The following is a 25,603-nucleotide window of genomic DNA, read 5'->3' as shown; positions in this document are numbered from 1 at the left end:
ATTATTAACAATCATTGGTTTAGGGTTGACTTTCTTCAACTACTTGTTAATAATCATCAAAAATTTTTTCCTTTGATTTGAGATGTCAATCCTTTATTTACCTACCATAGGTTTCTCAGGGAACAAGATCACAGCCAGATCTTGGGAAGAGAGGGGTATTGTTATTTTTAAATTTAGCAATGAAAGGAAAATTTTTTTATTGACAAAGTAAGGTAACTACTTACATAATCTGGTAGAGGAACATCACTGGAACTCAGCGAACCTCTCAAGGACTGTGTGGCTTGTTCCAGAACTTTGTTGTGTTTTTTAGACAGCAAGGAAAACAAGCTGAAAAAACAAACAAAACCCCAATTATATTAAAAGAACTAAGTGTCTCCTTTTCTAGGTTTTATATTGACATTGCACAGAATGTCGATTATTCTAAAAGATTCTTTTTTCGTGCCTGTGTTAACAGCAGGATTAACAATACTATTGATATAACAAATAATAAAGTGAAAATAATGTTTAAATTATAAGGGTTCTAAAATAAAAGTTTGCCAGTTTCAAATTATATTTCAAACACAGGAGAAATTTTCAGAAGATTACTATCATGGACAGGACAGTAGACAGATATTAAGAAAACCTGAGATATGGACTGACTTTATGAGTAACTCATAGTGCAATCTGTTACAAGTTACTTGAGCTTGCTGTATCCCAATTTTCTCATCTTTTTCTTGTATCTTACTGCATGGGTTTATTTATTTTATTTCTTTTAACATCTTTATTGGAGTATCTCATCTTTCAAATAAGTGCATTGGATTATTTCTCTAGCATAATACAGAGTCTATGATTCTATATTATAGCTTTATATTCTTATTCTCAAAAAGAATGGCTTTATGGGCTTCCCTGGTGGCGCAGTGGTTGAGAATCTGCCTGCCAGTGCAGCGGACACGGGTTCATGCCCTGGTCTGGGAAGATCCCACATGCCGCAGAGCAACTAGGCCCGTGAGCCACAACTACTGAGCCTGCGCGTCTGGAGCTTGTGCTCCGCAACAAGAGAGGCCGCAACAGTGAGAGGCTCGCGCACCGTGATGAAGAGTGGCCCCCGCTCGCCGCAACTAGAGAAAGCCCTCGCACAGAAACGAAGACCCAACACAGCCAAAAATAAATAAATTAAAAAAAAAAAAAAAAAAAGAATGGCTTTAAACATATGTATTATAAGATTTTTACTTCTGGCCAGGATGGATTAACTGGTACTGAATAACTCCCCTGTGTAAACAACTAAAAAAACTGAACAAAATATATAAATTAACTGTTTTCAGATGTTGAACATCTGAAATGTTCAAAACCTGCTCCAGTGTCTTCTTGAAAGGTGTGGCAGTAAACCACCATCCAGGAGCCACAAACTGAACAGAGATTTTGGAGATCACAAAAGGCTGGAGGGATGAAGTTCCAACCAGCCAGAGTGGATAAAACTCATTGAACATGAACACTCAGTTGAATTCTCAGAAAGGCCATGCTTTAGGAGTAGGGCTATTCTAGCCCAGAGTAAAGATGATTCTAAGATGCATCCCAACAGACCTAAATGAGCAATTTTCAAAGTATAAAACAAATTTACATTAAATGTAAATGGATTAAACACTTTCGTTAAATGACAGAGATTGTCAGACTGGATAAAAAAGCAAAACCCAATAACATGCTATTTATAAGAGCCACGCTTGCAAATTTAAAGATACAGATAAGTGAACAGTAAAATGATACAAAAGAGATATTGTATAAACACTAATCATAAGAAAGCTGGAGCAGCTATATTAATATTAGACAAAGTAGGCTTAAGGATAAGAATATTATTACCTGAGATAAAGAGAGAAATTTTATAGTGATGAAATGGCAAATTTATCAAGAAGCTATAACAATCCTAAATGTGTATGTACCTAATGACAGAGCTTCAAATACACATAATTATATGATCCTAATGTTAAATCTACTATATCTAGTGAATAAAGTATTCTTCCTTGGGCTAGATGACAAGTTAAAAATAAAGACAATTCTGATTCCATGTACTTTTCCATATAAGTATGACCTGTAGTATCTTCTTTAATGCCCAAAACATTACTCTAGTATTTCTTAGTGGTACCTTTCTAAACAGAATATTGATCTGAATATCAATTTATGAAAATCTCTAATTTCAAATGGTTTAAATGGGATAATTACTGAAAACAAGACTACTAAGTATTCTTTCTAGATTAAGTTTTAACATTAAAATGTTAAAAAATGAATGAAAAAAATTCCTTAACACTTATTGGTAATGCTGGATGTGTACAAAGCAAATGTAACAAAGCCAAGAATATTCTCTAAATCTATACTCAAATACAGCAGGAAAATAAGTGAAATAATTACTAAGTGAATAAGTGTGAAATCATATGATACTGATCAAGCATATGTTGATAAGAGAGACTTCTTTGAAATGGAATAGTTCAGCAAAGTTTCATGAAGGGGTTAGACTTTATGATGAAGGAAAAAGATTTGTGCAAGAGAAGAGAGAAGGTATTTCCAAACAGAAGGCAAAGCACAGAGGCAAAACAGGGGACAGTGAGAAGAGTGAAGTGGAAGTGCTATGTAAAGAAGTAGGAAAAAAGACTCAATCTGTAAGGGTATGTACATTCTTTTCAATCATTTTACTTTTCTGGGTCTTCTCTATTTGAGGTTTAGTTTTGCTTTTTTAAGGTTAAAAGTAAACATCACACTTTTTCCTCACATCCATACCCATGACCCACTGGTAACAAATGTCAGCGGTTTATTGTCTATGATTCCAACAATATTATATGCATCAAGGCATGTATATGAATGAATACTGTGCATATACATCCATGTTTTTTTCCCACAAAATAGGTACTGCTCTGTACCTTGCACTTTTTCCACTTAACAATATAATCCTTGATTCGTTCAATAAACATATATTGAGTGCCAGTTAACTGATATCCAAGCATATGGATATACCTTTATTTAACTAGTCCATTAGAAATGAATCATTGCAATGTTTCCAGTTTTTTGTATTATAAATAGCACTGCAATGAACACCCTTGTACATAATCTTTAGTATACCTGAGGCGAGACTGACTATAGCTAAAGTAAAACTGCTGAGTAAAAGAATAACTGAACATAGTACTAAACTGCAATGGGGGTATATATTCTTAAATATACAAATTATTTTGCAGGCAATGAAAATTAAAAGATAAAAATATGTTGGGATAGTGCATAAAGCATATTCACATGGAAATGCATAAAAGAGGGCAATTAGTAAGATTCTTTTAATTGGTTGTAGTGTATTTTCTGGAATAAATGGAGTTTCAGAAGTTTTTTGAGACTGAATGGACTTTGGTGGTTGATTTTAGTATAGGGCATGGCAAGACTCAGAGGCATCAATTGGATGCCCAAACAAAAAGCAAAAACAATAAATATACCTAGAAGAAGTTAGCTTTTTGGTGTTAGTAAGAGGAAAGGGGGCAAGTGAAGTACAGCAGTGCACTTCAAGTTTACAAAATACCAGAACTCAGGAGCTGTTTTATGGGTTCAATAAACCTGGGATTTTCTCTGTCAGTGTTCTAAGAGTGTACCCTTCAGAGAAGGACAACAGAGGTAATCTATGGTAACTTTTATCATCACTTTCAGAAATTTATGAAATGAGTCCTAGGAATCAAAGCAAAAAGGACTTGATATTGTTTCCTTTGGAGAAGAAAGGCTAGTTTGTTTATTTTAAAAGAGAATACTAACAATCCTTTTTCATTGTTGGTAGAAGACAAAACAAGGAAGGGAGCTGCAATTCAAACATAAGCTCTTTCAGTTGGACATAACAGAAAATTTGACTGTTATGGGCATAAAATGTTGACATGGTCCACCTCAAGAAGCTGTGGCTACTGTTCCCAGCTGTTTTTAAGAAAGTTGGTGTAAGAACAGATGATTTGAGGTCACTCCCAGTTTTCTATCACGAATTAAAAACAGAATTCACACTTACTCAGGCTGTTATTCTTCTACAATCTAATATGCTTTATTCCTCAGGTCTGCTAGCCAGAGCTCTCAAAGGTTTTTTTTTTTTTATTTTTAAAAAACATTCAATTTTGTCTTCTGTTTAGCATCTGTAGGGCAAAATGACCTAAATTTATATGAGACATGACTTGCAAATTGCTGAGAAAAGTAACTTTTGCTTAAAGCTTTTGCATTCAAAGTACCAGCCCCAGCTAAATGCTAGAGTAAGTGACACACATGATGTTTGTATGGAAGGGGTAATTCCGATTCTGGAAATAAGTGAAACTGATTCCAAGTGTACTGATCTTCATTCAGGATATAGCTGCCAGAATACTTTTTTATTTATATTAGAAAAAGACTAGATTTTCCTTTTTGTACAAGAATGTTCATTGTAAATTGGTTTAACAGTGAAAAATTAAAAACAACAAAAACTCTCAGGAATGGAATGGGTAAACAAACTGTGGAAGAGTCATACAATGGCATACTATGTAGCAATTTAAGGTTATCTAAACCTATGTGTAACAGTAGGGGTAATCCTCAAAAACAATGTTGTTCTACAAGCAAGGACCCTGGTAGAGAATGTGAATGAGGTATTATTTATCTAGTGTTTTTAACATGCAAAACATTACATATCTTCTACAGATAAAACATTTGAAGTAATAAAACATATATGGAAATGATAAACTCTACATTTAGGATAGTCATTATTCTCTGAGAAAGAAGAGAAGGAAATAGGATCAGGGAGGAAGAAATAAGAGGCTCAGCTCTCTCTCTCTCTCAAATGTTCTTTCAGTAACACTGGATATATATATATAGGTGACTGCTATATTACTGTTTTTTTTGGTGTATGTCTGAAATATTATACATTTTAAAAACTGGAATAAAAAGAACACACTATCCTGAAGAAAACAGAGCCCCTGCCAAAAGCCAGCGTTTCACAAAAGAAAGAAGCATATAAATATGCATGATGAGTCCAACCTGGAATGTGCTCAGAAAACCACTGGCTGCTGCAAAGGGCTGTCGTGTAGGGCGCCCAGCTGGTGGCAGGAGATGAGGACAGTTTAAGGACAGACCGTGAAGGGCCGCTTGTAGCACATCAAAAGTCCTGGACCTTTCTGTGTGCGGTAAGAAGCTAATGCTACAGTCTTACAAAATGAGCTAAAGAGACATGATTCCTGGCCCCCAAGGAAATCAAGTCTAATGGAATAAGAGGAAAAAAATGTCTACAATACTGAAATCAGAGAACTCCATGGGTCTGAAGAGAGTGCCATGGGAGTACAGCTGAAGGTTAGGTACGTTTCACAGAGGAAATCTACCTTGATGGTGGCCTTGAAGGTTAGGGGGTTTGCTTGTTGGGAAAAGTAAAGGGGGAGGGAGAGCCATTCTGAAAGGGGGAAAAGTGTATAGAAAGGCACAGAGAGACTTCAGGGAAGTACCAATAGCTTATAAGGCCAGAAAAGTGCAAGTCCACCGGGGCGGAGGGTTCGAGATGGCGAGAGATGAAGCTAGCAAGATCAGCATGGGCCTGTTAAAAAAGACCATGCTAAGAGGTCTGCACTAAGTCACTGAGACAGACAGTAACTCCAACATTTACCAAGAACCTACTACATGCCAGGGAATGAGAGAGTTGTCTGCCTGGGATACAGCAACAAGCAAAAGCCACACGATCTTTGTTCTGTGCTCCTGGAGGGCGCAGTCAGGTCAAGGAAGCTATGCCTACACAGAAGTCACTGTGGTGATGGAGAGAAGCATGTTGCATTGGGGACAAAGATGAGGGCTGCCTGACTGCACCTGAAGTACGGACAGGAAATCATTTCCGGAGGTGATGCCTGAGCTGAATCTTAAGGAACAATCCGGAGTTAGCCAAGCAAATCAGGCAACGGTAAAGGTAATGTGGGCAGAGAAAAGAGCACGAGGGTAGGCAGAGAAATCTGAGCACTGTGGGTGTAGCAAACATCACAGCACGCACACTCATAAAGTGTTAAGTATCTGGAGCACCACGATATGGTCAGGGCAGTAGCGGGAATAGTTCATAAAGTGCCCCCTGTGTCTTACTTAGACCCTGGACTTCATCCCGAAAGCCAGAGGTGTTTTCTGACAGCAGGACTATAATGACAAGCAAGAGAGACAGAAGCAAAGCTGCTATGTTCGGGGTCCAGGTGGGAGGTGGGGGGCAGGGATGGGCAGGAGGGGTGATGGAGCAACCTTGCTCATCTCTGTCCTCCATCTCTCCCCGATGCGCTCTCATCTCGTGGTGGCCGCAGAGGCCCTGTCACAGAACCTGAAAACCACATACCTGTGCAGAGAGGTATAAGTACATAACAATTATGTTTGTTTCAGAAAGATTCCTTGGCTCCTAAAGAGGACGGGAAGGATGGACAGGGGTGGGCAAGGGAACGGGAGTGGAAACAGAAAGATACTTTGGGTAACTTTTACGTCGCTACAAGTGAGAGGTGAGGAGGGCTTGAACTGAAGCAAAAAGGAGCTATTTGGAAGGCAAAGGAGACAACACAGAGTGAAAAAAGGGAATCATGGATGACTCTCAGGTTTGGGAAGCTTGGGAAACTAGTGGATGGCTGAGAATGTGACTGAACATGCCAGGGATACAAAGAAGAAGAGCCAAAGAGTAGGGAGAAGACCCAGGAAGACGAAGGGCTGCGCCTCAAAGAGAACAAGAGCGGCAGCAGCTCAGTGGCAGGGTACTTCCTGCGCATCAGACACTGTTCACCAGGTCATCACCTGACAGATGTGCTATTATTCTCCACGCTTTTTTTATTTTGAAGGGATGATGAAAATTGAGGCAAAGTATGGTTAAGGCTCATAGCTACTAAGTGGTGGAGTCAGGAGACAAATTCAGGCAGACTGGCTCCAAGAGCTGTGCTCTTAACCATTCTGCCACGAAATGCAGAGGTGCTCGGCAATATCCAGATGGAGGTGGTTAGAAATATCCAGATTCAGGGACTTCCCTGGTGGTGCAGTGGGTAAGCCTCCGTGCTCCCAATGCAGGGGGCCTGGGTTCGATCCCTGGTCAGGGAACTAGATCCTGCAGGCTGCAACTAAGAGTTCACATGCCAAAACTAAGGAGCCTGCGTGCCGCAACTAAGGAGCTGGTGAGCTGCAACTAAGGAGCCCTCAAGCCGCAACTAAGGATCCCATGTGCCGCAACTGAGGGGCCTGCTAGCCGCAACTAAGACTCAGCACAACCAAATTAATTAATTAATTTTAAAAAAGTTGCATTTGGAAGAGATTTCTTAAAAAAAAAAAAAAAAGAAAAGAAATATCCAGATTCAGGAAATGCTAATCTGGTGCTCAGGAGAGAGGTAAGAAATTTAAGGGCTATTAGCATCAGTCGAAATCATAAAAGTACAGGTGATCACCCAAGGAAAACATGTAATATAAAACAAGAGAGATAAGGACAGAAATCTGGGAAACACCAAGACTAAAAGGGTAAACACAGTAAAGGGTACTCAAAGAGCTAGCAGTAGAAGAACAAGAAGAGAAAGACATTCTTCTCGAAGTCAGGAGAATAATCGTAAGGAGGGAGCACTCACCACTGTTAAAAGGTAAAGAAGGATTGAAAAAAAGAAACAAAGTCACTGGATTTGACACAAGGAAAGAAATCAACGGTTACTGTACCCAAAACTGTTTTCAGTGGGGAGGAGGAGGCAGAAGCTGGCCCTTGGTGGTTGAGAGACAAGCAGGATGTGGGGAAACAGGCGGCGCTGGGGCGAGGAGAGTTAAGAGTAACAGCCCGACGGGGAAGGCAACGCAGACAGAGGTCAGTTACTGCGAGGTGGCATGGGGTTCCCTCCTTGAAAACTGCAGACATTCCTCACAACTTGTAATCACTTCCTCTCCATGCCCCGGTCCCTCCCTCTGACACACTCAAACAGTAGTCACCAGAGAAATGAGGAGCACCTCAACTCCACATTACAATGGGAGCAGATCAAGAAACTTAGCTACAGAGCTGGTAGTTCATCCAAGGTCAAAGTTCCATAGTGTAGTGAATACAAAAGTTCTTTACAAACCCTAAAGAGCTATTTAAATGCAGAGAAACACAAAATATTATTAAGGTTATTAAAGGCAGAGCTCCAGCTAGACACCAGATCTCCTTTCGCCAAGCTTTGGGCTCGCTCCCCTTCAGACACGACTCTTTCTACATGCAGGAAGCCCTTCTTGCCCCCTCCACCCATCTAAGTGCTGCCTCTCTTTCAAGGCACAACTCCCTACGCTCTGTGAAAGGTGTCTCTAACCTGCCTCTGAACCATACTAACTTCTCTACCACTCGGTTGATATTTAATACAGTCTTACACTGCTGGTTACTTTATTTTTAATCAGCTTTATTGAGGAATGAGCTCCACATTATAAAATTGGCCAATTTTAAGTAGACAATTCAATGAGTTTTGAAAAATACAAACATTCATGTGACTCATCACCATAATCATGATAGAGACTATTCCCATTACCCCAAGAAGTTCCCCTGTGCCCCTCTGAAGTCAAGTCCCTCCTCCAATATGCCCACCCCCAGACCTCACTCCAGGTAACCACTGGTCTGTTTTCCATCACTATGGTTCTGCCTTTTCTAGCTTTCATGTAAATAGAATCATACCATATGTACTCTTTTGTGTCTGGCTTCTATCACTCAGCATAATGTTTTTCAAATTCATCCACATTGTTTTGTGTGTCAGTAATTCATTCCTTTTTATTGCTGAGTAGTTTTCTATTGTATGAATGAACCTCAATTTGTTTATTTATCAGTTGGTGGACATTTGGGTTGCTTCCAGTTTTGAGCCATTATGAATAAAGAGGCTATAAACACTCTCGTACAAGTTTTTATGTGAACATATGTTTTCATTTCTCTTGAATAAATACCTAGAAGTGGGATTGCTGTGTTGTATGCTCTTTGTTTTAACTCTATAAGAAACTGCCAAACTGTCTGTTCTACATTCTGGCTAGCACTTGATATTTCAGTCTTTAAGTTTAGCCATTTTAGTGGGTGTGAAGTGGATCTCACTGTGGTTTCAATTTGCATTCCTCTAATGAATTTCCCTGTGCTCATGTTTTCTTTGTTGAAGTGTCTATTCAAATCTTTTGCCCATTTATTTAAAAAATGGGTTCTTTTTGTTCTTCGTGAGTTGTGAGAGTTCTTTATATATTCTAGACACAAGTCCTTTATCAGGTATTTTTTTTGGTCAGCTTTAAAATATTTTCTCCCAGCTTTATTGAGATGTAATTGATATATGACACTGTGAACGTTTAAGGTGTGCAGCATGTTGATTTGATACATACATATTGCAAAATGATGACCACCACAGCTTTAGCTCACACCTCCATCCCATCCCATAACTACCATTTCTTTCTTGTGGTTAGAACATTTAAGACCTACTTTCTGAACTACTTTCAAGGATATGCTAGAGTACTATTAACTATAATCACCATGCTGTACATTAGATCTCCAGAACTTATTTATCATAAAACTGGAAGTGTGTACTCTCTGACCTTGTTATCAGCTAAACATCAAATTGGTTGTAGTATCATTTTTTAAACATCTGGGTACTGTCATTGAGATAAAATTACAGTCTACTCAGAGGCAGCTGTCTCTTATGACCTATGAATTATAAATATGAAAATATACCCTAAGTACAACACAGAGTAGGGTGGGTTATAAAACTAAGGGAAGATTTTAACATATTGATGAAGATTAAACAATGATCTTAACTACCCTGAGAAAAGGACCTATATTTCCTTACTTTGTATCTCATTATCAGGTATTATTTATTTTTGTAAACAACTTCTCCCATACTTGGGGGCGGGGCCGGTGGGAAGTGGAAGAAAGTTTTAAAATTTGATGACGTCCAATTCATGAAATTAAAAAAAAATTATTTGTAGTTTTTGCATCATAAATCTTTGCCTAACCTAAGATTCCAAAGATTTTCTCCTATAATTTCTTCTGGAAGTTTTATAGTTTTAACTCTTATAATTAGGTCTGTGCTCTATTTGGACTTCATACGTATGTATGGCATGCAGTAAGAGTCAAGGTTAACTTTGTTGTTTCTGGGCTTTTTGGCATATAAATATTTAATTGTTGTAGAACCATTTGTTGACAAGGCTATCCCTTTCACCCCCTGAATTACCTTGGCAGCCTTGTCAAAATTTCATTGACCATATGTGCATGGGTCTATTTCTGGACTCTATTCTATTCCATTGGTCTAAAAAGCTATCACATACTATCTTGGTTACTCTAGCTGTAATTTAGAGTAAATCTTGAAATCAGGTAGTCTTAGTCCTCCAACTTAAGTTTTCTTTGTTAAAATTGCTTTTGGGTATTCTAGGTCCTTTTTACATCCATACAAATGTTAGAATCAACTTTGTCAATTTCTACCAAAAAGTCTGGTGGGATTTTTAAAAAAATTTTTTTTTTTTTAATGCTATTCTTGTCTGCTTATATTCTTTTTATGTATGTATGTATGTATGTATGGCTGTGTTGGGTGTTCGTTTCTGTGCGAGGGCTTTCTCTAGTTGTGGCAAGCGGGGGCCACTCTTCATCGCGGTGCGCGGGCCTCTCACTATCGCGGCCTCTAGTTGCCGAGCACAGGCTCCAGACGCGCAGGCTCAGTAATTGTGGCTCACGGGCCTAGTTGCTCCGCGGCATGTGGGATCTTCCCAGACCAGGGCCCGAACCCGTGTCCCCTGCATTGGCAGGCAGACTCCCAACCACTGCGCCACCAGGGAAGCCCAGTCTGGTGGGATTTTGATTAGGATTATTTAAATGTATAGATCAATTTCAGGATCTTAACAATACTAAGTCTCTGATCCACGAGCATGAGATCACCCTGTTTATTTATGTCTTCTTTAATTTCTTTTAGCAGTGTTTTCGTTTTTATTATACAGATCTTGCCTGTATCTTGTTATGTTCGTTCCTAAGTTATTTCGTATTTTTTATGCTACTGTAAATAGCATTGTTTTAAAATTTCAATTTCTGGCTGTTTATCACAAGAATATCAAAATACAATTATTATTATATACTGACCTTTTATCCTACGACCATGCTAAACTCATTTATTAACTCTAGTAGATTTTTTATAGATTCATTAGGATTTTAAAACATATGACCATGTTTTATGTGAATAAAAACACCTGTAGATCTTCTTTTCTAATCTGGATTATTAACATTTCTTTTTCTTGACTCACTGCACTGGCTAGGATCTCTAGCACAATAATGAATAAATGTGAGAGTGAAGATCCTTGTTATTTTCCTGATCCTAGGGAAGATGCATTCAGTTTTTTACCATTAAGTAAGATTTTAGCTGTAAGTTTTCTCATAGAATTTCCTCAGTTGAGGAAATTCCCCTCTATTCCTTGCTATTCCTTGCTAACTGAATTTTCTTATCATCATGAATAGGTGTTGAATTTCATCAAATGCTTTTCCTATACCTATTAAGATGACCATACAGTTTTAAGTCTACTAATATAGTAGACTGTACTAATTGATGATGGTATGTTAACGCAACCTTACATTCCTAGGGCCGATCCCACTGGTTATCCTTTTATATGCTGAGGATAAATAATAAGAATGACGGTAGTTGTCACTTACTTACAATGCACTCTATGCCATGCACCTTTTTAATCTTTCATATTTTTTAACTAAATTAACATACAACATGCTTAATAAAAAGGGTATTAATGCTATCGTCACAACATACAAGAGGAAACTAGGGCATTAGAGAGGTAAATCAGCTTGCCAAGGATTATACTGCTTTTAAGTGGAAGAGCTAGAATTTAGACCTTGGTAATCTGACTTCAGAGCCAGTACTCATAACCACCTTATTTTATTATCTCTTATCTGGGGTGGTCTGTTTTTTTTTTTTTCTGCCCAGCATGATTCACTCCCACTTACTTATTTTAGGAAAAGAACTGACTCTCCCGAAAAAAGTGAGTTCATGGCACACGGTGAGTCAGTCATAATACCCCATCCCCTGGTTCACAAAGATTGGCAAATGGATAGGTGTTTTAAGTTGAACCAGTTGAAAACTTTGCCTAAGATTTTTCTAACTAGGAATGGTGAGAAAGGCTGTTTCTCCTCTTTGGTTAGAAGACTGTAAAGATGTAAGGTCATGGTTTAGTTTTGCAGAGAAAATCCACGTATAAAAGGAGAGAATGAACCTATGCTAAGAGAGTGAAAGAGAAAGACAGACCATAGACACAACACACAAACACAGGCATATAGACACAGACACACAGGAAGAGAGGAAGAAAGGGAGAGGGGGAGGTGGGCAGAGAATATGCCCTGGAGGTGCTGACTCCCCAGTTTAAGTCTCTGAGGTTCCCAACATCTCCAGCATTTCTTTTGTGAGCTATTCTCCACTAAGTATCCTTAAGACAAACCTTTCCTTTCTCACACCTGCTAGAGTCTAGTATGGCTTACTCCCTCATCCTGAAGTTTTTTCTCAAATGTCACCTACTCTTTGAAGCCGATCACAATCCAACCCTGGCATGCCTTATTTTCCTTCCTGCTCTATTTTTATCCCCCACACTACTTATCAATTTATAAAATACTATATGCTTTACTTATATGTTTTTACTGCTTCCATCCACTAGAACAGAGGCTGGCCAACTACAGCTCACGGACCAAATCCGGTCCACCACCTGTTCTTGTAAATAAAGTTTTATTGGCTCTCAGCCACATCCATTCATTCCTGTACTGTCTATGGCTGTTTTCATGCTACAATGGCAGAGCTGAGTAGTTGTGACCGAGACAATCTGATGTGCCACGTCTAAAACATTTACTATCCAGCCCTTTACAGAAAAAGCTTTCTGATCCTGCACTAGTATGTAAGCTCCACCACGGCAGAGATGTTCACCTGTTCTGCTCACCGCTATATTCCTGGTACCTAGAACAACGCCTGGTGCAGAGCAGGTACTCAATATTGGTTCACTGAATAAAATACAAAGTAGACATTCCCTGAAAAGTACTTTTGCTAAGCTTAAAATTTCAAAGTTTATCTGGTTTCTGACTCTTTACACAAATATCTGATATTTTTATAGTTAGGCAAATATCTCCTTTCCATATCTTTACTGCACTTAAAAAAAAAAAGCATTCTCTCCCATTTACCTGGAAATACAATTGTCTTACACTTTTCAGTTTCTCCTGAGAGCTATCCTCCAATATCTTTCCTTGGTATACACACCTAGCTGATGCCAAAGCCAACAGGATTTGTTGCCAGCCTGGATTTGAGGTAAAAGAGAAGAGTCAAGGATATGATCAGGGTTTTTAGCGTAAGCAAATGAAAGGGTAGGTATACGATTTACTGATATGGGAGATTATCCACTGGGGTGGGGGTAGTTCCAGGGAGATCATCAGGTGTTCCCTCTTAGATATGCTACGTTTGAGATGCCTATTCATTACCCAAGTGAAAGTTTCAACTAGACATTTGGATGTGTGCATCTGGCTTCAGGAAAGAGATTTAGGTTAGAGATATGCATTTGGGAACTGTAAACATACAACCAGGAATGAAAGCCATGGCAATGGATGAGAAAATTCAGTGACTAGTATAGATAGAGAGCAGAAGAGAGACTAGAAAAAGCTGAAACCTAAGCTAGAAGTGAAGGAAGACCAGACGCTAATGAGTTTATACTCTAGAACTCCAGCAAGGTACAGGTCTTAAAAGTACCAGGTATTAGAAAGTAGGATGCAGATGAGGCCCAAAACAGGAAGACTGACTGAAAGTGTGTATTACCAAGTCAGACTTTCAGTTCCCTCCCCTCTCCCACTCAGCCCAATGAATGCCTCCCTCCATCCTGGGAGAAGAATAGAGGTGTTCACTCTCCAGAGGATGAAGCAGGCAGACTCTGGACTTACAGATATAACACCCAAGTGAGGATGGGAGCGCTACACTGAAAGCGATTAAGTAAAAGCCTAGATGCTGAACACTGAAACTTCTGGCTTCATCCCCCAATCAGCTCAGAGAATGCCATCAGTGAGGTGTGTATACTCAAGAAAAATACTGGAGGATTACTCTCAGGAGAAAATAAAAAGTGGGGAATTCCCTGGCGGTGCAGTGGTTGAGACAGCACTTTCGCTGCCGTGGGCCTGGGTTCAATCCGTAGTCAGGGAACTAAGATCCCACAAGCTACACAGTGCAGCTAAAAAATAAAAATTAAAATTAAAAAATTAAAAAAAAAAAAGCGTAAGACAAAAGAACCCAAAGATACCAACATTTGGGAATTCTCCAAAAACTTAGTCCAGCTGGAGCACTCTGAGATGAAGCCACCAGCCAACAAAGCCCAACCCAAGGGGTTTTCCTGGTGGCGCAGTGCTTAAGAATCCGCCTGCCAATGCAGGGGACACGGGTTTGAGCCCTGGTCCGGGAAGATCCCACATTCTGCAGAGCAACTAAGCCCATGCGCCACAACTACTGAGCCTGTGCTCTAGAGCCCGCGAGCCAAAACTACTGGGCCCTCATGCCACAACTGCTGAAGCCCGCACACCTAGAGCCCGTGCTCCGCAACTAGAGAAGCCACTGCAATGAGAAGCCCGCACACTGCAACGAAGAGTAGCTCCCGCTCTCTGCAACTAGAGAAAGCCTGCACACAGCAATGAAGACACAACACAGCCAAAAATAAAAATAAATAAAATAAATAAATTTATTAAAAAAAAAAAAAAGCCCAACCCAAGCACACAGAACTTCCAATTCGTTCTTTAGTGGCTCACTTTAAACATCAACTCTGCCAAAGATCACCAGAAAAAGCCACTAAAATGACAAACAAGTAAGAAAAAAAAAAGGAACCTGGATGAAACAGAGAAAAGGCAGGGAGGAGATGAAATTCCCAAAATGTTACAATTACTAAGCTAAAGGAAAAAGTAAATATACTGCAACTATGAAACAAGAAGGAAGTCATACAAAAAAGGAAAATCAGAGAACAAAAAAGAGCTCTTGGGGCTTCCCTGGTGGTGTAGTGGTTGAGAATCTGTCTGCCAATGCAGGGGACACGGGTTCGAGGCCTGGTCTGGGAATATCCCACATGCCGCGGAGCAACTAGGCCCGTGAGGCACAATTACTGAGCCTGCGCATCTGGAGTCTGTGCTCCGCAACAAGAGAGGCCGCGATAATGAGAGGCCCACGCACCGTGATGAAGGGGGGGTGGTCCCCACTTGCCGCAACTAGAGAAAGCCCTCGCACAGAAACGAAGACCCAACACAGCCAAAAATAAATTAAAAAAAAAAAAAAAAAGACCTCTTGGAAAATGTAAATATAAAAAATTCAACAGAAGAGTTAAAAAATAAATTTGAAGAACTTTCCCAGGAAGTGGAAGAGAAAAGACAAAGAGATGGAAAATAGTGGGAAAATGGCAATCAGAGAACTGGTCCACAAAGTTTAACATAGAATGTTTTAAAAGAGCAAAGAAAATGGAAGGGGAAAAGAAGGAAATTATTAAAGAATTATTCCAAGGAAAGTTCTCAAAACTGAAAAACATGAATTTCCAAACTGAAAGAGCCCTCCATGAATCCAGAAAACAGGTAAAAACAAAGCATAATAGCATATGACTGGAATTTTAAAACACTGGAGACAAAAGATCATAAAAACTGAGAGAGAGAGAGAGAGAAGGAGGGAGAACCATATACAAACTGTCAAGAATTAGTAGGGCATTAGACATCTTAACAGCTACAAAACAATGAGTGATGCCTTCCACATGTAGAGTGAAAATGACTCTGAACATAGAATTCTAAACCCTGCCAAATTTTTATTCTAAAGATTGAAGACATTTTTAGACAAATTGTCTAAGAAAGTAAACTATATGGATCATCTATACTATACGGATCATCTGTGAATAATATCTGGTTATAACCATGTAAACATTCTATTGATGCAGCATAAAATGACTGTTGACCCGTACTGGGAGAGTGGGGAAGAGGCACCTTGGAGTGTGTGCATGTAGATGTATGTAGCTGTAGGGGAGTTGAAGATGATGACTATTACTTTTGAAATATTGATCTGTTTACATAAATGTCTGCTTCTCGTGAAAAATCCCTCCATCTATTCAGAGAGAGTCAAGCAGAGCAATAATTGCCAAAGACAAGATTCCTGTAGTCTTTGTCAAAGACAGTCAGATCAAATCAGAGGTCGGGGGAAAGGCCGAGGGAGAAGTGGATGGCTCTAATAAACATGGGGGAAATCTGAGGATTAAAACACCTCTGAGTGATTAAAAACTCAAAGTCTATGAAGACTAGAACAAATTCATTTCATAAAATGTGTCCCTTTGTATTTGTAGAATATAACAGAAATAGAAAAAAAAAAAAAGTAACTTCCCAGGCTTTTCCTCTCTATCAAATTACGTACTCCTAATTATTTGTTTGTTTTATGCTATTAAATTGCTATGCACCTACACACATATATATGTAAAATATATACAGGTATAGCAAATATGGTTTCCCCCCAAATGCTAAGTTCACGTACAGCCTTGATTGTAGATCTTTTTACAGTGCTCTACATATAACAGGGTCAAAAATACGCTTGCTACTAATAATGTCTTTCTATTTCTCTTCCATCTTTCTTACTCCAGTAAAAGAAACTTCAAAGATATCCATAATCCTGCCTTACAAAACTGGAAACGAGAGGTCTTTGTTTATTTTTAGAACAAAAAAATCTTATTTTTAAGGATCTAAAATTAAGATGAAGGAGACAACCAACTACATAATTATCTTTGCTAAAAACATTGACATTTACAAAAAGAAGCAAGGTTAGAGCAAACCGCCCATTCATTCACATGTAACTGACTTAATAACCATAAACATTATTTTAGATACATAATAACTAGTTTAAAATTCATTTCCATCCAGGACAAGTGCTGAAATGGCATTGATTTTTATGGTATATATGGTAGAGTACAAAATAAGAAACCTCAGCATCACCAGCTTGTTGATTTTCAAGTAAGGCTTGTTAAAATGCAAATGTTTAGTGAACTAGCAGTATGGAGCACAATGCATGGGAAGATGTGTCCATCCACACTGAATGCAACGTGATCCATCAGGTCTACATTATTCCACGTTTCAGCACTCTAAGGAAAAGGCAGTAACTCATCTTCAAAAACTGAAGTAAAGGCAAAAGATACAGACACCCATTTATAAAATCTAGTAAGCCAGGGCACATCCTGAATTGCAAACTGAAGAATCCAATCTCTTTGCCATAAAAACACAAAAGGTATCTTGGAAAGAACTTGAAATTATGGTTACAATGTCCAGTATAATCTGCACTGTATGCATGTCATGCAACATGACCAACAATGTTTCTTTAAAAAAAAAAAAAAAAAAGCTTAAAACTCAAGAACTGAATTTCCCCTGGTAACAGTAACAACATAAGGAAGACACAGAAGGAAAACTGAAAGATCACTAACAACTTTAAAAATAATGTTACATGACTTACTATAAGTAAAAATATTTTGAAAATAATGGATAAAGTACATGATCTGGTAACTATATTAACAAAAATATAAGTGCATGAAATAAAATAATCTATCATTAACTTAAAAACAGTTACTTTTATTTTTCACAAAGGCATGCATGCAAAACTTCTTGCATGTTTTTAACCTTTGAAGTAATTCAGTGGAAAACTTCTAATAAGTGGACATAATGCAAAAGGTTTGTTTTCTTAAGCAGATTTTTTTTTTCAATTTTGACTAAATTTGGTCAGAAATGCTACCGAATAAGAATGACCTAACTAAATTTAAAAATTGGTAATTTATCTCAAAAGAAAAACTTTATCCCTAGTCTTCACTTCACTTTATACTTCTTTCATGGCTAACATACTTAAAAATGTGTATCCGTATATAAACTCAAGAACAGCACAAGACAGAAAGTATTTTGTAATTAGTACGTAATTCTAAAGATATCAAGTTTATTAGAAGTTTTATGGTATTTTCTCTGTTAGAAAATATATTCTATAAAGAACAGAAATGCATCTTCTGACTTCAAAGAAATTAGGTTGCCTTTCTCTGACATGCTTTCTTAGTCCCTTGAAAAAAACTGCACACTGAGCAGACAGCAAACCTATCCACTTAAAAACAGAAATTCTGTAGCAAAATGTTACTAATTTATGGCAACAACTAGGACTGAAATGATATCTAATGAGAATATTCATTTGAAAAGTGGGATTATCTCATAGTGAACACAAGAGCAGCCAGAATGAACAGTTTATAAGTTATTATCACAAATTGTTAAGGCACTTCCTAAGTGTAAAGAAATTTCCTCCCAGGGGAAACCTACCAAATGAAGTATGTTTACTCTATGTCAGATTTTAAAAGATAGTCAAAGGAAACATGACACTAATAACTGTATTTAGAAAATGATGCAGAATACCTACTCTTAATATTTTTTTAAATTTTTATTTATTTTATTTTTTTGCCTGCATTGGGTCTTCGTTGCTGCACACGGGCTTTCTCTAGTTGCGGCGAGTGGGGGCTACTTTTCGTTGCATTGCGCGGGCTTCTCATTGCGGTGGCTTCTCTTGTGGAGCATGGGCTCTAGGCACGTGGGCTTCAGTAGTTGTGGCCCACGGGCTTAGTTGTCCATGGCATGTGGGACCTTCCCAGACCAGGGATCGAACCTGTGTCCCCTGCATTGGCAGGCGGATTCTTAACCACTGCGCCACCAGAGAAGTCCCAGGATACCTACTCTTGTAAACAAGTTATCAGGAAGATGGTGGTAGACCCTTAATTTGAGGATCCCAACTAGAACTTCAAGATTTCTTTTTGCTTAGCCCGTAATCTTAATTTAGCAAATACAATTAGTCTTTGGAAGGGCTATAGGAACAGGAAGTCTTAATTGGAATTGCAGGTCTTTACTAGTAAGTGCCTTTTCTCAACATCTGTCAGCCTCATTACTATTAAAAATCTTAAGATTTGTAAAAACTCTATCCTCTTATTTCAACTTCCTTTCAACCTTTGTGTACTTAATTACTAATTTATACTTGTTCTACACATTTTAACATACATCTTCCTTTATCTTTTGCTTGTATATTTATTCCATTTCTTTTGTGAACACAGTTTCAAGGGCACAGATGTCCATTCCTCTTCTTTTCTTTCAACTCCTTTGCAAGGTCTCTCATGTATACACAGTGACTTAGTTATTTCCTTCTCCACTTTCCTTTTAAGAAAAATATCCACTGACTGATTGGTGGTGGATAAAAAATACTTTGAGTTAAAGTTTAGAAATACTTTTTTAGAATAACCAAGAAACCAAATACGTATTCATAGTAACTTCATAAGAAACCCTCCTCTACCGTGACATCCTCACATAGAGGAGCAGCCCCCTTTCCTACCTGCAGAGACAAACCCAAGCCAATAAAGATGTAGACATAGAGAACGGACTTCAGGACGTGGGGTGGGACGGGGAAGCTGGGGCGAAGTGAGAGTAGCATTGACATGTATACACTACCGAATGTAAAATAGTTGGCTGGTGGGAAGCAGCAGCATAGCACAGGGAGATGGGTTCGGTACTTTGCGATGACCTAGAGAGGTGGGATAGGGAGGATGGGAGGGAGGCTCAAGAGGGTGGGGATATGGGGACATGTGTATGCGTATGGCCGATTCCCTCTGTTGTGCAATAGAAACTAACACAGTATTGTGAAGCAATTATACTCCAATAAAGATCGATTAAAAAAAAAAAAAACCCAAACAGCCAAAAAAAAGATTTCCATGCAAGAAATGGTTATCAATGCCCAAACGAAAGCTATGAACTTAACTCAAGGTCTTATTTGTCTGATTTAACACAACTATCAACAAGCTAAATTATTAGCTTCCTCAGCTAAAACTTCTAAATAATAAAATTAATGAAGAAGGGAAAACCAGGATGGTTTCCCAAAACGGTTAATAGCGTAACCAAAAAAGAGAAGAGAGTTTTGACATTAAAGTAGGAGCAAACTCGGAATTCCATTACTTTTCAGTACAACAGTCCATGTTCACAGCAACAAAAGTATCAAGAAAAAGACTCAAATGTGCACAAGGTCCTGTACTTAAAAACTGGAGAAAGTCTGCACTGCAACATCTCTTATCTGAAATACTTTTAAACCATTTTAAGGTAGTACGTTTATGAAACATGCTTTTGTTATCTGGAAAATATTTGGAAATCCATAATTCCAGGGATGGTAGATAAATGAGGTATTACTTAAACAGGACTTTTAAAAGCCTGTAATATTTGAAGCCACAGTCCCTTTTAATTCTGGGTTAAGTTCAAACAGCAGAGTTATTACAGTATCAACCAGAATATTTCTGATATGATAAAAATTATGATTTTTTAAAAATATATTTAACAATACAGAATATAAACCACAGTAATCCTCACGAATAACCATTATTAAATGTCATTTTAGAACACAGCTCTTTATTATAACTACCAATAATTACAGAGGTAGAATTCTATCAGTAGTTGTAAAAATGTCACCATTTCAAGACATAATTGTAGCTCAAATCAAGTCGAACATAACCTGATAAAAAATAATCTTCTGTTTTAAGAACTGTGGTTAATGTTTAACCATATGACCCCCACCCCCCCAATCCCCCAATTTTCCTAAGATCCAGACATAAATTCATGCCTTGTGCTCCCTCTGCTGGCTCTATAGCTATAGTTAATCCCATTCTTGGGAGATATTTTGTACAATGCAATCCTATTACAACACACTGAAAGGCAATGGTACATTATATGTGGGATCTTAAAGATATAATACAGCTCCCTCCTTTGGGCTTTGAGGACAGATAAAAGAAGAAAAACATAACTTGACCAAGGTCACACAGGGTCCTGACAGACAGAATAATTCTGGTCTGACTCCTAATCCAGTGTTCCTTCTATTCCGTAACAATGTCAATGTCTTCATGTACAAGACTATACTTTGCTACAAGTACCTAAAATCTGAAGCTTGATATCTTTGGGCCACACACAGATTTTTCACTGAACTGTAATTACAACTGGTAAGAGCATCTGACCAATATTCACTGCAGACATACAAAGAGTGTCCCTGATTTTAATTTTCTCGGACAGTGCCCAATTAAAAATGAAAGCTTTAGGGAAAAGATAGTTTGTTAAAAACAAGAATCTGTTTAATTTCTTTTAAAATTTAATCTAAAGTGGGGAGGTTAATACTTTCCTTACTTTTAGTTGAATAAGGTATATGACCTATGCCATAAATGTTCCCAAAGAATAAGTTAGAATTTAATTCCAATTGACTTTTGTAGAATAGATGTATTAATTATTTGTCATGTAGTCTGTGTGTGGAAAACTGGAAATACTAGCTCTAGTCTGATAACAATACTATTTAGATAGACACAAACAGTCTGGGATTAAAGAATCTAATCTATTCAGACAAAAAGTAAATATTTATTAAGCTAGAATATACAAGTCTATCTTTGCAGGGAAGAGACATTTGTTTCTTGATGAAAGATATAAATTGTTATCTAAATCAAGAACAATTTTTATTCAAAGTAAAGTTTAAATTCTGTGTTCCTTTTGAAAACAGAAAACTAAAGGCATCAGTGCCCATCCTTGTCCTCTGGTGGTGATTAGTTGTTATTTTCATGGAAGGGAATCATGTTAAAGTATTTAAATAAATAGGAAAATCGTGTTAAAATGAATATATTTCTCAATTACCTACTGATAACCAATTAGGACAGTACAAACAACAAATGTCAACATTTTAGAAATGAGAAAGTAGCCCGGGTTAAATCCAGCCTTAAGGAATTCAGGGAAAACTGACAGATGAATGTAAATTTTAACCTTGCACAATTTAAATAATGTGATAAATTTGTTACCCAGGGCTCTATAGCTATCATCATATAATATTTATGAATATTGATTTTTCAACTGAAATGACAAATAAATATTACCTTGTTTTTGATGTTATAAAGAAAGGCATTTAGAATAATTCAGATACACCTCTGTTTAAACACTGGTCCTCCACTTTCTAGCTATGTGAACTTGGTTACTTAACTTTTCTGAGACTCTATTTCCTTGCATGTGGTGGTGATGATGGTGAAAGCTACTGAACAAGAATTCCTGTGATGATTAAATTAATTCAATTAGGGTAAAAACACTTAATAGGGAGTCGAAGGAAAAAGCCACCAGTCAGTTCCAATTGATTATTGGCATGGAGAAATGTGGGCCCTGGGTTACCAGCTATTCCATTTATCTGTTATATTTTAGCAACAAATGCTAACTTTTTAAACATACTGTGCAAAACCAAACACAGTACCTCTCTGGGCTGAATCCAGAGCGTAGTTTCTTTTTTGGAGAATCACTGGAAATGCCACATGTCATGAAACTGAGCAAGGCACTGGGAGTCAAGGCTGTGCTGGGGTTAGATGGATGTTCTAGAAGAAAGAGATGTGCTCCGGCAGGAGAAGTCAAGGGTAGAGGTTAAGAAGATTTTATGAGAACCACTCAAAGCAAAAAGTGTGTTTTTCCTGGCAAACCACAGTTTTGAGATAGCTCAGTACTATACTACGTTCCAATTTAAAATCTTTGATTTTTGTATAAATGCATTTCCATTTAATCCCTGATTCTCCAGCAAAGAGAATATGTTCTATCAGAGATAGATCAGTTGGTTTATGGTAGAATCCAAAGTCTCTACAACATAACATTCATATGACCAGGATACAGTATAAAATTACTGAACATACAATCCTGGCTAGAGGTATATCGATTTTATTGATCTTCTCAAGGAATGAATTTCTGGTTCTACTGACTCTCTTCTGCTTTTCTGTTTTCTATATCATTGATTTCTGCTCTTTATTATGATCTTTCATTTCCTTATTTTGGTTTAATCTGCTCTTCTTTTTCTAGTTTCTTAAGGTGAATATCGGGGTCACTGATTTGAGACCTCTCTTCTTTTCCAATATAGGCATTTTAAGTTAAAAATTTCCCTCTCAATACTGCTTTAGTGGCATCCCACACATTTTGATTTGTTGTGTTTTCATTTAGTCTAAACTACTTTTTAAATTTCCTCTGATCCATGGGTTGTTCAGAAGTACGTTTTTAAATTCCCAAATATTGGGGGATTTCCCAGAGAGCTTTCTATTATTGATTTCTATTATGATTCCTTTATGGTGAGAGGATATGCTTTCCATGACTGGAACCCTTTTATTTAAACTCACTGAGACTTGTTTGACGGCACAGAATATGGTCTTTTTTTGGGAAAATTTGTGAATAAGTTTTATTCTAAGTTAATATTAAATTTGGAAAATCTGTAAGTTTTATCTCTCACCTAAATGAAATATAATAAGAAACTAGACCTTTAAGAAAAAGCACCATATTCAGAAAAAATACCTAGTATGTGCTAAGACTTGAAATACATTTTCTCTTTTTTTCCTTTCAGTATAAAGCCTTCAGCAGGTAAATACTATTAACTTCAGCATGAATCACGTTCTACTTAAAAGAAATGGTTTAGAGTTTAGAGTGTTAGTAAATGAGAATGTAAAGCAAAAACAAACAAACAAAAACAATAACAACAAAAACTCCTTAAATTTTAAAACCGGATAAAAGAATTATTTTTTAACCTGTTTTTTCTCTCAGAGATCTATGTGTAAGTTTGGTATCTAAGCCAGAGGGGGAAAAGAAAAGATATCTCTGTTCAGTTTTTGCATTTATATAAGGCCCTAGAAAGTCCAGTCTAGGCCCCAATATCATTACAAGCTAACACTTTAAACCATTTTCACCCACTGATATTGTGGCATGAGTCAAGTTTATCACATTAACGAGTCAGGGTCATAGCAGGACTCTGATGGTCTGGAACGTAGCTCTGGCATGTTCTGATTGGGAATATGGTCTTTCTTGATAAATGTTCCTGTGTGCAAATGAGAAGAAAGTGTATTGGGATGTTATTGGTTGGAGTACTCTATAAATATCAATTAGGTCAAGTTGATTGATAGTGTTGTCTGAGTCTTCAATATTCGTGCTCATTTTCAGTCTACTCCTTCTATCAACTATTGAGAAAGAGATATTTAAATCTCCAACTGTAACTGTGGATTTGTCTATTTCTCCTTGCAATTTTATCAGTGTTTTGCTTCATGTATCTTGAAGTTGCTATCTATTTGGTATGAACATTTAGGATTCTAACAGTCCTCTTGATGAATTGACTCCTTTATCATTATGAAATGGCTTCCTTTATTCCTGGAGTGTCTATGCTCTGAAGCCACTCCCTCTTGCTTTTGACCAGTGCTACTGATGGGGTTAAATTTATGTCGATCATGTTGCTGTTAGTTCTCTATTTGTCCCATCTATTCTTTTTTGTTTCCCTTTTCCTTTTTTTTTCTGTCTTCTTTTGGATTAATTGAGGGTTTTTTGTGAGTCCACTTGTTGATTTATTAGCTATAATTCTGAGCAGTGGTCAAGAAATTCTCTTAGAATAGTAAACTGCGATTTTCACAGGGCCTTTTGTTTCCCATCTCTCAGGGATTAGTTCTTTTATTGCCTCATGCTCAATGTCTTGAAAACCACTGTTTCATATATTTAGTCTGTTTTGTTGTTGTTTCAGGTAGAAGAGTAAATCCACTCTCTGCTACTCTATCTTGGTGGGAAGTGAATAGTGATTTTTAAATATTTATAGGAAAAAAACACATAGTTGTACAAATTTTATATAGAAACTTAAGGAACACTGGAGAAAACCAAAGAATTTTAATCTAATATTTTTCCTTACTTAAGCTGTGATTGTACAATTTTTCCCACCTCTAATAATCACGGTATTTTAAATTTCACCCTGATTTCTCAAATATGACACAAAGTACACACTTAGTTCAATGTGTGTGGAAATTGTATTCCCTCAAAATAATTCCACTAATTACATGCCTTGTACTAACTCTACTTTATTTGCACTACTAGTCTCCTTTGTAGATTATAAGTGCCAGTCATTCCTAGTCTTTTCATTATTCGTCACTGTAGAAATCAACATACTAGGTGCTCTCTAGTTTTTCAGATAATGTTGTTACACCATCAGGGAAGACAAACACTACAAGGCAGTTTTACATTTCTAGTTCAAGTCCATCACCCCCTACTTCATTCCACACACAGTTCATTGTTCTGCTCATCATTTCCTGAATACACTATGCCTTTGTCCACACTAACCTCTTTGCCTTTACATCCCTTTCCTACAAAAATCTGCCTGGCAAATTTCTACTCACCCTTCAAACTTAGAAAAAACATCAATCACATTTTCTAGTTAGTTGTATCCATGTTTATTTCCCTCACTAAAATATGAAGTTCTTGAGCATGGAATAATTCACTTTGGCCTCCCTGGTACCTAGCATAGTGCCTTTGTATTTAAAAGATTCTCAAAAGTGTTTGTTTAATTAACTAAACTCAGAAACAGAAATAATTTGGGAGGCAGCATGTCATGGACTGAATGTATGTGTCCCTCCAAAAGTCCTATGTTGAAGCCCTGACCCCCAGTGTGGCTGTATGTGGCATAAGGAAGTAACTAAGGCTAAATGAGGTCATAAGGGTGGGGCCCTGATCGGAGAGGATTATTGTCCTCATAAGAAGAGACATGAGCTCCCTCTCCCTCTCCCTCCAGGTGCGCACAAAGAAGAGCTCACATGAGCACACAGCCTGAAGGCAGCC

The 25,603-nt window shown here is 37.6% G+C and overlaps 1 protein-coding gene across 1 annotated transcript in view; it reads right to left on the bottom strand.

Annotated features, from left to right (window-relative positions):
* Positions 1 to 25,603, bottom strand: part of DYM (dymeclin) — a 403,419-nt gene that overhangs the window by 124,769 nt on the left and 253,047 nt on the right. The window contains exon 14 of the mRNA XM_007197218.3: positions 225 to 327. Coding sequence (XP_007197280.1) covers positions 225 to 327 — 103 coding nt within the window. The remainder of the gene's footprint in view (positions 1 to 224; positions 328 to 25,603) is intronic.

Source organism: Balaenoptera acutorostrata, chromosome 13 (assembly GCF_949987535.1).
Source record: "Balaenoptera acutorostrata chromosome 13, mBalAcu1.1, whole genome shotgun sequence".
Classification (NCBI taxonomy): Eukaryota; Metazoa; Chordata; class Mammalia; order Artiodactyla; family Balaenopteridae; genus Balaenoptera; species Balaenoptera acutorostrata.
This window is presented reverse-complemented; position numbering and strand designations above follow the sequence as displayed.